The sequence below is a fragment of the Rattus norvegicus genome, chromosome 7 (genome assembly GCF_021556685.1).
Source record: "Rattus norvegicus strain SHRSP/BbbUtx chromosome 7, alternate assembly SHRSP_T2T, whole genome shotgun sequence".
Taxonomy (NCBI): Eukaryota; Metazoa; Chordata; class Mammalia; order Rodentia; family Muridae; genus Rattus; species Rattus norvegicus.
Window position 1 is genome coordinate 99,123,237 of NC_141540.1, and position 14,655 is coordinate 99,137,891.

The 14,655-nt window shown below is 44.7% G+C and overlaps 1 protein-coding gene and 1 pseudogene across 4 annotated transcripts in view; one reads left to right on the forward strand and one right to left on the reverse strand.

The window, feature by feature from the left end:
• The window catches only part of Tbc1d31 (TBC1 domain family, member 31), a 79,382-nt gene that overhangs the window by 17,845 nt on the left and 46,882 nt on the right, over nt 1-14,655 (forward strand). Inside the window, exons 1-4 of one of the 4 annotated variants that reach the window (NM_001134842.1) lie at nt 139-298; nt 4,544-4,690; nt 10,564-10,679; nt 14,349-14,527. In NM_001134842.1, the coding sequence (NP_001128314.1) occupies nt 222-298; nt 4,544-4,690; nt 10,564-10,679; nt 14,349-14,527 (519 nt within the window). In that variant the 5' untranslated portion in view covers nt 139-221. Of the gene's footprint in view, nt 1-138; nt 299-4,543; nt 4,691-10,563; nt 10,680-14,348; nt 14,528-14,655 lie in introns of those variants that run through there. The other 3 variants (XM_087556473.1, XM_087556474.1, XM_087556475.1) reach the window with 3 other exon arrangements.
• Rps27a-ps10 (ribosomal protein S27a, pseudogene 10) lies at nt 8,817-9,354 on the reverse strand (annotated as a pseudogene).

A 14,655-nucleotide genomic window follows, 5' to 3' on the forward strand; every position in this document is an offset into this window, starting at 1 on the left:
GGAGGGATAGCCCGAGCGGAGTGGGCTGATCCGAATTCTGATTGGTTGTAGCTAGAAAGGGCGTCCCCCGCGTAATTGGTACAGTCCTTGGGGGCGGAGACCCGCGGCGGCCGCTCGAATTTCCCGGGTTGTGCGCGCGGGGACTGCTGGGAAGCTCTCGGGACGGTTACCCCATCGGGTCAGCTGTAGTCCAGAGTCGGGGGGGGGGCGGGGGATTCGACATGCAGAGCACTAACCTGGGCAACAAGGAGAGCGGCAAGATATGGCACCGCAAGCCATCGCCAGCCACTCACAACGGGTGAGGCCGCAGGCTGTGGAGACCAGCGAGGGGGCGGGTCTGCGGGAGGCTGAGGTGGATAGCGTGGCAGAGGGATGCGGGCCTGGGGATTCTGACTCTGGCCGTGCGCTGCATCCCTGGGTTGAGACCTCAGGAGGAGTTCCAGAAACTATAGATTGCAATTGCGTCCCAGATTCTGGTCCTGGGTTATAGAGGGAGGCAGGAGAAGGCTCTACGATTTATGCAAAAGAATTTGCAGTTCAGCTGAGTGCCAAGACTCCACCTGCTTTGATTTATTAATGTCCTTTCCAGTTGGGAAAAAAACGCCAGGAGGTGATGGGAGCAAAGAAGGCAATGCCCACCTACCTCTCCAAAAGCCGAAGCTCTACATCCTTAAGTCATTACATTGCACACATCTGTAATGTTGAGAGCCTAGTGTGGGCCACACTTCTAAGCACTATGGAACAGTGCTGGAACAAACTTACGTTCTGCAGTTGCTGGGACTGTCAACAATGCGGAGACTTTTACCCGCCTGTGCTTCTTATTCCGTTTGGAGTAGACAGTCTGGTTTGAGATTCTGCCTCTTGTGTGACGTCAGTGGGAGTCTTTGCCCATGTGATACATTTATTTTGGTTCCCATGGTGCATGTCTAAGTGATCTTGGTGTTTCTGATCACCTAGATTGCATGGTATCACTTGGGTTCGTGTCTCGAGGTTTGTTTCCCTAGAGACTTTTCTGTTTTTTAGTTGCTTCCCCAGAAATCAAACTTTAAGCATTTTTGTAGGCTGAAAGTGCAGTTATAAGTGGATCAGCCACTTATTTGACTAGCCAGCCACTGTGGTTCGTGGTGGCTATCTACCCTTTATCTAGCCTATTGACCCATCGACCTATTGAATAAACAATTTTGTCAATAGTGGAGATTCTTCAGCGTTTTCATTTCCAAATGTGGAGTTCGTTTAAGCAGCATACTTTTGGCTCCTGGAAAAAGTCTAAGAACTATAGCCAATCTACTATTTCTTGCTGTCACAGAGTATCTAGCTAGTGTGTAAGATTTTTAAAAAATGAGCAGTTTTCGTTTGTGCCTCCACAAAAACACTCCTTTCTTTTTGTTTGTGTTTAACTTGGGTCATTAGGCTTGTCAGCAAGTACCTTTACTGGCTGAGCCGTCAGGACAGCCTGGCTTTGGTTTTTGTGAAACAAGGTCTCACTTTGTAGCGCAGGCTGGGTAGGAACTTGTGATTCTTCCGTCTTGGGCTGCCAGACCACTAGGATTAAAGGCCCTTGCCACTATGGCTGGTTATTTTTAATATTGTGAACAATCATTTAATTTTTGGCACCAAACTATAATGATACAGAAAAAAGGCTGTTGGTCGTGTGTGTGTGTGTGTGTGTGTGTGTGTGTGTGTGTGTGTCTGTGTTCGTTCATGTGTGTATATGTAGATGTGCTTGTAAAGGCCAGAGATCCGCATCAGGTCTCTCCTCCCTAGTTTTTGAGACATGGACTCTCACTGTTGCTGCTCATTGCTTTAGCTAGCCTGGATAGCGGGTGAACTCCAAGCAGCTGTCTGTTTCCAACTCCCCTTCACTGGGGTTGCAGATGTGGGCCACTATGCCCAGCTCTTACACGGTGCTGAGGATCCAAACTCAGTTGGTTCTCATACTTGTGCAGTAGGAACTTTTCTGACTGAGTCATCAGACCCAAAGATACCCTGATATTAACTTTTGTTTTATTATTTCCTTATTTATTTTGGCACAGGGTCTCTTTTAGTCAGTTCTGGCCTCGAACTCAGCATTTAGCTGAGAATGACCTTAAACTTGTGATCCTGCCTGCACATCCCAAGTGCTGGGATTACAGATGTGTACCACCACGCGTGGCTTAATTTTTGTATTTTCAATACCACGAGATTCAGTAAGGTAGGATTTTTTTCTATGCCCCTGATCAATCTAAAAAAGCTATATTTAGATAAACCTGAAGAAAAATAATTTTTTCACTGCTGAAGAAGATTCAACCTAGGGTCTTATACGTATTAGACTAGTGCTTTACCACTGAAGCCTTGAGGAAAATGTTTAATCCATTTATCAATGTAGCATCCTTTTGTAAGTTTTGAAAATGAGATTTTAATTTGGAATATTAAAACTCAACATACAAGGGACTAGAAAAAATGGCTCAGAGCTTAAGTGCACTGGTTGCTCTTGCTTAATTTCCGGCACATGCTTGGTACCTCACAACCTTCTGTAACTCCAGTCTCAGGGAACCTAATACCTTCTTCTAGCATCTGCAGGCACCAGGCGTGGGCACGGTGCACAGACATATACTCAATCAAAAGACAAATCGTTTTTAAAAGATTCATACACAAAAGATAACGTTTTCATGGTTAAATACTATCCTTGAAATAAAGGAAGGGGGCAAGCCAGAGGGCTCAGAAGGTAAGAGAGCTTGCAGCCAAGCCTGACTTCTTCAGCTTAGTCCCTGGGTACCTTATAGTAGGAGAGCACCAACCCCTGTAAGTTGTCCTGTGACCTCCACGTGTCAGGCATGTGTGAGCACTCATGCACACAAAGTAATTTTAAACAATGGATTGTGCTGGTCTTCAAGACCCGAATGGCGATGCATGATTTTGTTTTCCCATTCTAGTTTTCGAGATAGGATCCCACTGCACAGCCCAGGCTGTGTTCACATTCTCAGTTTTCCTGCTTCCACTTCCCGAATCCTGCGATTACAGGTGCGTGCAACTCTATAGTAAAGGAACGTTTTGGGCCGCAAGTTTATTCTTACATTTGGTGTGTGCACAGCATGGTGCATCTGTGGAGGTCAGAGGACAACCTATGGGTATCTTTCTCTCCTTCCATCATTTGGGCCTAGGGGGTCAAACTCCAGTCACCAGGCTTGGTGGGAAGCATCTTTACCTGCTGGGCCATCCCACTGGCCCAGTCAGTTTTCTAAACAGTTTTTCAGCAGATGTACAGCGCAGAAATTCTCCTCCAAAAATAGTAAATCTAGATAAATGTTGCTGTACATTCTGTACAAAGTTTGCCCGCAAATATGATCATGAACAAATACGTATCAAATTCAGGAAAGCAGAGGGGGAGAGAGCCACCCATGTCACTGTTCTCTGTGCACAGTGAGCAACATTTATGTGTATCTTTTCCCCATGTGTACCCCTTTATGTTCGCTTGTATTCGTGTATGAGTAATTTAAAGCCCAAGGTTAAAATGTTTGAATTTTCCACATAGCTTTAGTGCATACTAAATGTATCTATGGGATGATATTGAAGAATTAACTTCATTTCTTACCATTGGAGTAGAAGTCTGATTCATGGGTTTTCAAGGAGTGATATGAAGTACTGCACAGGAGTGGCGTGAGTGCTAACTATCGTAGGTCAGGGGCAGGAGCACAGCAAAGAGCACAGTCCTTAGAGCACGCGCTTGCCAGGGCATTGTACAGGTCTCAGAGGTGGAGCTACAACTCACGCTTGGCGGGGCGTTTTACGTTACAGAAAGGAACTCTGTACCCTGTTGCTAGGCATCGTAATGCTGTTTATACGTGCCTATTACTGTTGGCCTTGCTACTAAACTGTAAGTGACAACCTTGTCTCCATTATCCCTAGTGTCTGGCTTCTTCTATTCTGACAGGTAGCAAGCTTTCTGGTATTTAAAGAATAAATGAATGTTAGCTTCTGTCTTAGTCAGGGATTCTATTCCTGCACAAACATCATGACCAAGAAACAAATTGGGGAGGAAAGGGTTTATTCAGCTTACTTCTGCATTGCTGCTCATCACCAAAGGAAGTCAGGACTGGAACTCAGGCAGGTCAGGAAGCAGGAGCTGATGCAGAGGCCATGGAGGGATGTTTCTTACTGGCTTGTTTCCCCTGGCTTGCTCAGCCTGCTCTCTTACAGAACCTAAGACCACCAGCCTAGCAACAGCACCACCTGCAATGTGCGGGTCCTCCCACCTTGACCACTAGTTGAGAAAATACCTTACAGCTGGGTCTCATGGAGGCATTTCCTCAACTGAGGCTTCTTTTCTGTGATAACTCCAGCTTGTGTCAAGTTGACACACAAAACCAGCCAGTACAGCTTCTTCCTAATGAATGGCTTTCTGAACTGTTTAGAAATCCTTATAAGACTGATGTAGGGACAAAAGGAACGTCAGTAGGAAGAATTAGCAGGCAGGAAGCCTTCAGTAAAACCCAGTACTCAAAAGCTGGTTTGTGTAGATTGTAACATTTAGATTGTTTTTTGTGTTTTAATTGTGTTTTGACAGAATTATAGTGAATGTTGTTCACAGCACCTCTGAATACCATCCGAAAGTCTTGCGGTTCTTGAATGTGGCTTTTGATGGCTCAGGAGATTCCTTCATTGCTGGGGACCATCAGGGGAACATCTATGTTTTTGACTTGCATGGAAACAGGTAAGCAGAGCCTTTCAATATGTCCCTTATTATTTAGGGAGTTCTTGATTGATCGTTGACTATTCCAGTTACTTACCGAGGATTTACAAAGTCCTGCTGAGTTCTTAGAAAGCTGCTTTAAGTGGTTTACAGGGTTGCTGGCAGCTCTGAGTTTTCTTCCTGAGGCCAGGTCTTGTTATGCCCCAGGTTGGCCTCTTGACCCTGCAGTGGTCCTGCCTCAACCTCCCCATTGCAGGAAGCCACCGTTCCTGCCTGCTTGGTTTTTCTTTTCATTACAATTTCTATATTGCACTTCATTTTATGTGTGTCTGTGTGTGTACGCGTACACATCAGGCCACAGCTTGCATGTGCAGGTCAAAGGACAGCTTCCGAGAGTTGATTGCCACCTTCTGCCATGTGAGTCCCAGGGGTTGAAATCGTGCCAGTTAGGTGTAGGGGCAAGCCCCTTTATCCACTGAGATAACATCCCGCCAGACCTGCTTACTTTCTCTTAATTAAGTTTCCATCACCGCTTATTTGTCATTAAGTTCTAGTACTTCATTGGGTGATTTAGAAACTTGATTTCCTCTGGACCTTTTTGTTACAGTGTACTAGATCCAAGAACCACACAGAGTTGGAGTCATCCTCCTTCCTTTCCTATTTGGTCCAGAAGCAGTTAAGTAGGATCGATCACTAAGTCTCCATGGTGAGGCCCGGTCATGAGGCAAGGTGGGAGGGGAATGACCAGCAACAGTCAGAGAGTGTCTGCATGGGGCGAGTGCCACTGTCGGTTTAGAGAGCCGTGATCAGATTAGAAATATTGGGAAAGTAAGAGTCTGGCTTACCACAGGAGGACTTCAGATAAGGAGACGAAGAAAGCTAGAGTGAACCCTTCGGTTTTAGATTAAAGTTGGACTTTTCAGCATAAACTGTGGGTTTGCATAGAGAAGAAATAAACAGCCATCTATGTGAGGAGGAGCACACTACACATGCACATCTTTCCTAGTATTGTCCAGTCAGAGAACCAGGACAGCATGCCAGGAGCAGTGAACAGACCTTGTGCTCAGTTCTTAGATTCTAAGAACTAATCCTTGATAAAAGAAACCAGAGATCGTTGCAGAAATGGCCAGTTTCAGTACAGGGGCAGGCATGCTATGGTATGAACCTGTAACATTTCATAGAAAACTTATCCCTACAGTAATAAGATTGTCAGGACACAAAGCCAGCTTGCAGGGGTGCCCACGGAGGAGATAATCTGAGCAGTAAATAAGTACACAGAGTGATGAGTTATGCCCCTGATGCCAGTCACAACCTCTGCAGTCCTACTATAAGCAGCACTTTAATGTGGACTGGGATGTGGCACAGTCAAAAAATTTTTTCTCCCTACAAAATTCTTTTCTTTATTTTATCATCCAGTGCTGGGGCTTCAAACTCAGGGCTTCACACAGGTAAGCATTCTGCCGCTGAGAAATCCCCAGCCTCACCACAAAATCTTATTATAGAAGAAACAGAATAATGGGTAAAACGAAAAGGCCTGGCACACACTGTATAAACCAAGCGATTAAAGTTAATAGGACCAATAAAGGCGGATGAACAGTAAAAAAGCGCACAGTTCTATGTGGTTCTTGACAAAGACAGAACCCAGATGCAGCCAGATGGAGTCATTCATTAGCTAGTAGGGGTGTTCACTAACAAAATTGTCCTGGAACTGTCACAGAGATCACAGTCAAGAATGTTAGTAAAGGGAGTAGAACCTCCAGATGGAGGGAAACAAGAGACATGGGGAAGGCATGAGTCTGCACCCATCATCCTCCTGTCAGGCTGTGGGACACCTGGCAGGGTGTGGAAGGACTTTGATGATTAGGTCAGGAACATGACCTTGGTAACTTACTCTCAGATAGTCCAAGAGAGGAAGTCACAGATTTATTTGCTGTCTGTTAGAAATCTGCTAACCATCATTTCTACTCACTAAACATAGCATTGACCCTGGCTGCCCCACCCTCATTCTTCCTCACCCTCCCTAGCAGTCTCACCTGTAGTTTCTCCTGTTGCTGGACAGCAAGATGCTGCGTGAGGGCTCCCGTTAACAATAGCACGTTTCATCATCAGTGATTCTTAGTGGTTCCTTGCTCCTTTGCTATTTGCCATGCTCCGGCAACTGCTGCAAATGCTTTACAATTTCTTTGCCTACTTGTGTTGGATATAGATCTTACTCTCACTGCTCAGCCTCCTGATTTATGAGAAAGCAGATGCCAAAGCCTCTCTTTCTTTTCCCCCGTTGCAGACTCCATTATGCCAATACGTTCAAGCCATCTGTAACTTGTCATCTTGTTCCCAAATGGTGGTTCTGGTTGCTCCCTCGTCCTATCCATGCCTTCGGCCTCTCCTGGGCCTTCACACCTGGGCCTTCACACCTGGGCCTTCACACCTGGGCCTCCACACCTGGGCCTCCACACCTGGGCCTTCACACCTGGGCCTTCACACCTGGGCCTTCCCTGCTTGTTTTGTCCATCGTCTCTTTGCTATCTGTACTAGGAGAGGAAAAGTACCCTCCTAAGTTGTGAGCCAGGGTTCTTAAAGCAAAAGAGATTAACAAGGAGAGAACAGGTTATGACAGAGTGTCTGTGGGTGTTCAGGGAGCCACCAAGTGCCAGATTACTTGCAGCAGAAACAATAAAACCTTAGAGGAGGGGCTGGAGAGATGGCTCAGCGGTTAAGAGCACTGTCTGCTCTTCCTGAGGTCCTGAGTTCAACTCCCAGCAACCACATGGTGGCTCACAACCATCTATAATCAGGTCTGGTGCCCTCTTCTGGCCTGTAGTTGCATACATGCAGGCAGAAAGCTGTATGATGTATACATAATAAATAAATAAATGTTTAAAAAAAAAAAAAAAACCTTAGAGGAGTGGGAGTGAACAGGAAAACGACTTGCTTCTCGAAAGACAGTGAGCTGCGGGAAGGTGAACATACATAGAACAGTGGTAGATGTGGTATGTTGATCCCTCTCTGGTGCCTTCCCCAAGATGATAAGGGGCTACCTTTTAATTGACCTTTGTCCTTTGTGATAGTCAGGGGAGGAGGGACACCCTTGTAAGTTTATTCAGATTTATGTAGACCAGACAGATCAATACTAGAAAAGCATAGAACTTTGTTTGTATAGGTCCCTTGATTGTTTTCAGCTCAAAATAATCCTTAGACCAAAGTGTGTTTTAAGGGTAAACATTAACTAAGCAGTAAGCACAGGGTCCTGATACCAGATATGATTCTTTTTAATTTTATTTATTTAATGTGAGGGCTCTCTGCATATACATCCACCTGCCTTTAGAAGGCATTAGATTCCCCCTGTAGATGATTGTGAGCCACCATGTGGTTACTGGGAATTGAGCTCAGGACCTCTGGAAGAGCGGCCAGTGCTCTTTAACTGCTGAGCCATCTCAGCAGCCTCTCCCCCACCCCCGCACTCCTCCCATGGAGCCCTTTCAGTCCTTTCTATGTCCAGCACAAGGGTCTCTTTTCAGTTTGTTGTATAGTGAAACACTGAATGATTCCATCTCCCCTTCTCCCTCAGGCTTCGAGTTAAAACTCTGCTGTTTGTCCCTACCTCTCTGACTGTGTCATCCCTTGCTTTGCTGGCTCCTTCCAGTGTCGGCCCCCATGCTTGGTGTTGCTCAGACACCTGCTCTGGGATTGCGTCCTCCTGTGCTCTTATTTATTTATTACTTATTCCAAGTGCTCTCTTTAATAATCTCATCACCAGCGGAGTCTTGGGCATTATGTGACCGGGTGTCATGTGTGTTCTATTAACTGAGATTTGGCTTCTAGAATTACTCTGCTGAGTTCTCCAGTAGCTACTAGCCGCTTACATCTCTTGAGCCTTTAAAAGGTGACCAGATACATTGTAGGTGTAATGCTAAAATATACACCAAAGACTTAGTATGAAAGGAAAATGGAATATTTGATTAAACATTGAAATAGGATTTGGATATTAAAATTAATTTTATCTTTTTCTTTACTATAACATAGCTCCTAGAAAGTTTAAAATGACATATATGGCCTGTGTAGGACATAAATGGCCTGTGTAGTATCTTTTGGATCCCATAGATCTGAATGTTGTATAGGGGCCTTGAACTTAACATCTTTTTTTTTTTCAGTTCCTTCTTTTTCTTAACTCATACACAACTCCTTGTCTTCTGGCTTGCTGAAGCAGTAGGTCAGACAACACTTGCCACAGTAATGCCTGTCAGAGTGGCTACCCATGACAACTCCCGCACCACACTCATCAGAAGGACATTTATGACGAAGTCGGCTGGTTTTGCCATTTTCATCCCTTATAGTATTTCAGCACCACCAACTTGACCTTCTTCCTCCTATGCTTACCCTTCTTGGGGGTGGGGTAAGACTTCTGCCTTTTCTGATCACCACCACGACGTCTCAGCACGAGATGGAACGTGGACTCCTGTTGAATGTTGTAGTCAGACAAAGTACGGCCATCTTCCAGCCGCTTACCAGCAAAGACCAGCCTCTGCTGACCAGGAGGAACACCTTCCTCATCCTGGATCTTGGCCTACACATTTTCTATAGTGTCCGAGGGTTCAGCCTCGAGCGTGATGGTCTTTCCTGTAAGGGTCTTCACAAAAATCTGTGTTGTGTCGGCTGCTCCACCCATGATGGCAGATCGGAAAGGAGAACTTAACATCTTTTTTTTGTTTGTTTGTTTTGTTTTGTTTCGGAGCTGGGGACCGAACCCAGGGCCTTGCGCTTGCTAGGCAAGCGCTCTACCACTGAGCTAAATCCCCAACCCCCCCCCCTTTTTTTTTTTTTAAGATTTTTTTATTTATTATATATAAGTACACTGTAGCTGTCTTCAGACACACCAGAAGAGGGCATCAGATCTCATTACAGATGGTTGTGAGCTATCATGTGGTTGCTGGGATTTGAACTCAGGACCTCTGGAAGAGCAGTCAGTGTTCTTAACCACTGAGCCATCTCTCCAGCCCAGAACTTAACATCTTTAAGATAAGATTTAAGATTCCCTATCCTCAAGCTTGTGCCCTTTCTCCTAAGCACAGAAGCTTAATGTTTTGTAAATGAAAATGTAGTTACATGTCAAGCTTTCTTAAGAACTCCCCACACATTTTATCACAACAAACTCTTAAGCTTCCTAGCCTTTTTTTTTTAACATACAATTTTCATTGATTATTTGGACATTTCACATAACGTACCCCAATCACATTTAGTTCCCAGTCCTCCCAAGTTCACCCCCCAGCCCTGTTAGGCCTCTTACTTTGATCATCATTTAACACTGGAGAAACTCCTATTCTTTCTCTTGCCCTGTGTTTAATGCATGCCGGGTCTCTCTGGGCTTGACACAGCTGGTCCTGCGCGTCCTCATGTGTACCCGTGTCTCTGGGCTTAACACAGCCCGTCCTGCACATCTCGTGTGTACCTGTAGCTCTGGGCAAGGGCTTCTCTAGTAGCTTTCACAACAGCCACCTTGTCCTCTCTGTCCCTCCATCTGTCAGTTGTCTTAGCTTCCAGAAGCATCTTCCTAAAAGACATGGGCAATTGTAATTCTGCTATGCTGAATAACAGAAACTTAGCAGTGGCTTCCCAATTAACAAATTATTAACAAAAATTAACCAAAACTTAACAGTGACTTCCCAGTTGAGGAAGTGAATCCAGCCCCTTAGCATGACTCCTGAGAGGTTATCGTAGTCCTGACATTTTGCCTGTGGTAGGAATGCTCTCATTAGTCACAGGGGGTCTCTTAGACCTTCTGTCTGGTTTTGGCCCACGATTATCTAGGTCTCTTTTTCCCCTCTGAGAACTTCACCACTGTAAAGTTTATGATCACTGGTAGACTTTCTGATACTAACGCAGCTGTTTCTTAATAGGTTTAATCTTGTTCAGCGAACAGCACAAGCATGCACAGCTCTGGCCTTTAATCTTCGTAGGAAGTCTGAGTTCCTTGTGGCATTAGCTGATTATTCTATTAAATGTTTTGATACAGGTAAGAAGTCCTCCTGTTTGTCTTCTGAAGCAGACTAAAAAATAGCCCAGCAGACTGCAAGGCCCTCCCCAGTCTATAAGTCTCAGGAGCAGTCTGTTCAAGACTGCTCACAGAACTTACAAAAGCATTGGACCTGTGACTGACTACAGCCTTAATATAGTGTGTGTGTGTGTGTGTGTGTGTGTGTGTGTATACATACATACATACATACATACATACATACATACATACATACATATGAGCCAGCCAATGAGAGAGTTGCATAGGGTCTGGGAGACTTATAGAAGGGTGCTCCTATGTCTTGAGTGGTGAATCCCTCCCGCACACATGCTGAGATGCTGGTTATTGCTGAGGTAGAAGCGTCTCTCAAGCTTTCATGTCAAGTTTGATTGAGGCTGTAGCGTGCAGATAGTTAATTGAATTACTGCTTTTGTGTACACTGTAACATCACTCACCCCGTTAGCACCAGAGTTGAAGTATTGTCTAAAGTCCTCCTGCCATCATGATGTCCAGTCTGTTAGCATTGCTGGTGAGACCAGTCCCCGTTTTGAGTCCCTGTAGAAGCCATTTGTTTGTAGCTAAGGAACAACTGAATAGTAAAGATATTCCTACCATGTGGGAAACCCCAGGATTAAAGAATTCTTCCCCTGAGTGCAAATATGGCACCTCTCTTTCGAGGCCAAATTCCATACTCTGCAGGTGTTGCTGTAAAATTATAAAAGTCAGCTGTCTTTTACCCCCACCAGATCCAGCACCGCAGTGCCCCAAGGTATCTGGTAGATATCTTCATCTCAGTCAGCAAAGCCTCTCACCCGCTTTGCTCCATCCCATATCACACTGCTGATGGCCTCTCTCTGAGACTGGCAACAATCTCTCTGCCCATCCAGTTCCTGAGGCAGGCTGCCACCATGCCAGACATACACATCCCAATTCTGTGGCGGCCCAATGTCTCCACCACCACATACTCTCTTAAACTTAAATCGCCGTTTGAAAGAACACACAACCCAATAACCTCTGACCCAATGGATAAGGTATAATTGCCCACTTAGACACACAAAGCCCTGTACACGTCCATCCCTTAAGAACATTCATAACAACCTGTAAATGTGCAGAGAGGAATCTTAACATCCGCCTCCATGTTCTCTCCACAGCTTCTCCTCTTCCCTCAAACTTTTTCTCCCGCCCATCCTTCTTTCTCGTCCAATGACAGTCCTCATTCTGTCTTGTACCTGCCTTCACCTGTATGACATCCTACATGTAGGTATTCTAAATTCAAACAAAAAAACACCACATATTTCATACTATATTACATATATTCTTTAAGTTGACATTCGGGAGAGCTATAGTTTAAACCTCTTACTCTTCACTCACAAGTGAAAAGGAAAAAAAACTAATTGTATTTTTTGTTACTAAATAATTGATAGTATGTAATATTCAGAAAGATATAAATATGGTTAACAATAATAGTGACAATAGATAATTATATTGTATTTATTCTTTTCCAAGGACTATTTCCTGACCTTAAGTACTAATTGATTTTCATCCTAGTAACTCACTGTAAATTGTTACCACCATTTTACAGATGAGGTAACTAAGGCAGTGAAATAATTTGACCAGGGTTCCACATTTATATAAAGCAAAGCAAAGCAGCCAGAATTCAGCTTGGAATCTGTATCCTGCACTCTCCCTGCAAATAAGCAGAAATAGTTATTTTTTCTTTAGTAGTGCCTAGAAACCCAGTCAACCCTGCTGGGACAAATACTCTTTCTTTAAAACATTAAGTCTGTCTATGCCTACAACTAGCTTCCTTGGACGACACCATTTTGTTCTGTCTGAGCTCCATATTTTAATAGCCTACTCTCACTGAATGCACACTCCATTAAGATCCTTAAATGCCAACTTCCTATTCACCTCTTTCTTTCTATTTGTGGCCATTTCCTGCTTCCTCACAGCATCTATTAGTAGCTGTTTGAGCGGCTACTCCCTACAGTGCAACACTACCTCACAATAGCAAGACTTCTCCAAGGTGGCAAGTCTCCCTGACTGTTTCATCTTCGGCCGGCTGGCCTACTTCCTGATAGCACTTAAAACTTGGAATTGACCAGGAAGTCTCTGCGATTGAGTCTCCTCGGAATGACAGAGAAGCTACTACACACATGTACTTCAACAGGTGGCTGTCTGAACAAGACCCCAGCTGTGATGCCCCACGCCATGCTGTCCCGGAAGGAAGCAGTCTCCTAGGCTCCACCCATAGACAAAGAGCTGCAGCATAGATAGCCAGCTCTTAATTCTCTATTCAACATCAGGGAAAAAAGAATCGGGCTTCATGAAACAGGAGCTTTTTTCCCCACCATAAGCTGAGAGGGCAGCATAATGAATTGAAAAGTAGTGCTTTAGATGTAGCTTAAGAAAAGCAACAGTGTTACCCTCCCTCTTTTGCTGAGGGTCAGGAAGGAATGCGGAGTAATGGCAGACATTAGGCTAGTATTTGGAAGCTGCCATTCCCTGAGGCAATCTGACCGCTTTGTGCTTTCTTTCTCTCCTCACTTCTATCTTTCTAGAAGAATTTGGATCACAAGAGTGATGTAATAGAGACAACTTAGAAACATTCACACATGCCTGAAGATAAAAGTCCCATTCCGTTACCCAGTGCTAATCACCATGAATAGTTTGGGTATTTTCTCTACCGTTCTGTTTTCTCTATTTACACAGACAGGCACATGACTACCTCAAAGTCAAAACCTTTACTTGTTTGTTTGTTTACTTATTTAGACAGTTTTGCTGTGCGGCCTCTGGCCTGGAATTGACTGTGTAGCCCAGGCTTCAAACTCAGAACCTTTCTGCTTTAGCCTGCCATGCATGTGCTAGTATTAGAGACCCATACCACCACACCTGCCCCAAATTCCATTTTAATGTTTACTATATGGCTTTCTTTATCTTTTGAAATAAAAAAAAATAAAGTATGGTCAGAGCTGGCCTCATATTTACTATGTTGCCCAAGATGATTTTAAGCTTATAGTGATCCCCCTGCCTCAGCCTCCCAAGTACGAGTCATGATGCCTGGCAGTATCAGTTCTTTAAATCAGATTTATCCTTCTTCCTGACATGCTAAGGCTGTTCTTTGCATCTTACCACGTGACTTGGCACAGCACCCGGCTGCTTGGGTAGCTGAACCAGGATCACTGGAGCCAGAAGCTTAGTGCATAGATGCTGTTTCTCCATTACTGACAGCTTTTAAACTTTCTCCTTTCTCCATTGCCGTTTTTTAAGTTTAAGCCCCTAGTTCTTGTCTGGATTGTTACAACAATGTAAATTAGTCCCGTCTAATCACTTCCCCTCGTTCAGTGTATGAATCACATCCTCAAACTACCCCTTGAGAAACAGAGGCCTAGCTATACCACTCTGCAACATAAAACTGTCACATGTGGTAACACTCAAGCCCTAGTGCCCCACTGAGGCTGTCCTTAGGCTCTCAGTAGGCCTCGCCTGACCTTCACATGGTTGTATGTTACCGACTCTCCCCGTGGTAAATGTTAGCCACCTTTGCTGATGATCAAACAGATGCCACAATGACCCCTTTATGTCCAGTAGCTGAATCAGTCCAGGCATGGTGTATATAGTGTTTTGTGTATCGGTGAGTGATGGTTTACAATTTCACTGTTACCACAGTCACTAAGGAGCTGGTTAGCTGGATGAGAGGACATGAATCGTCTGTGCGTTCCATTTCTGTGCACACATCTGGGAGATACGCCATTACGACTTCCTCTGATACAGCTCAGCTCTGGGACTTGGATACCTTCCAGAGGAAAAGGAAGCTGAACGTCCGCCAGTCCGTGGGGATCCAGAAGGTCAGCGCCCTGGCTTGTGCTTCTCCCACCGGAGTCCTGGGCACAGGATTCAGAGAAGTACACTAGCCATGAATTGTTGAAGCTTCAGTAGCTGAGTTCCCACAGCACAACACAGGCGAAGTAGTTGG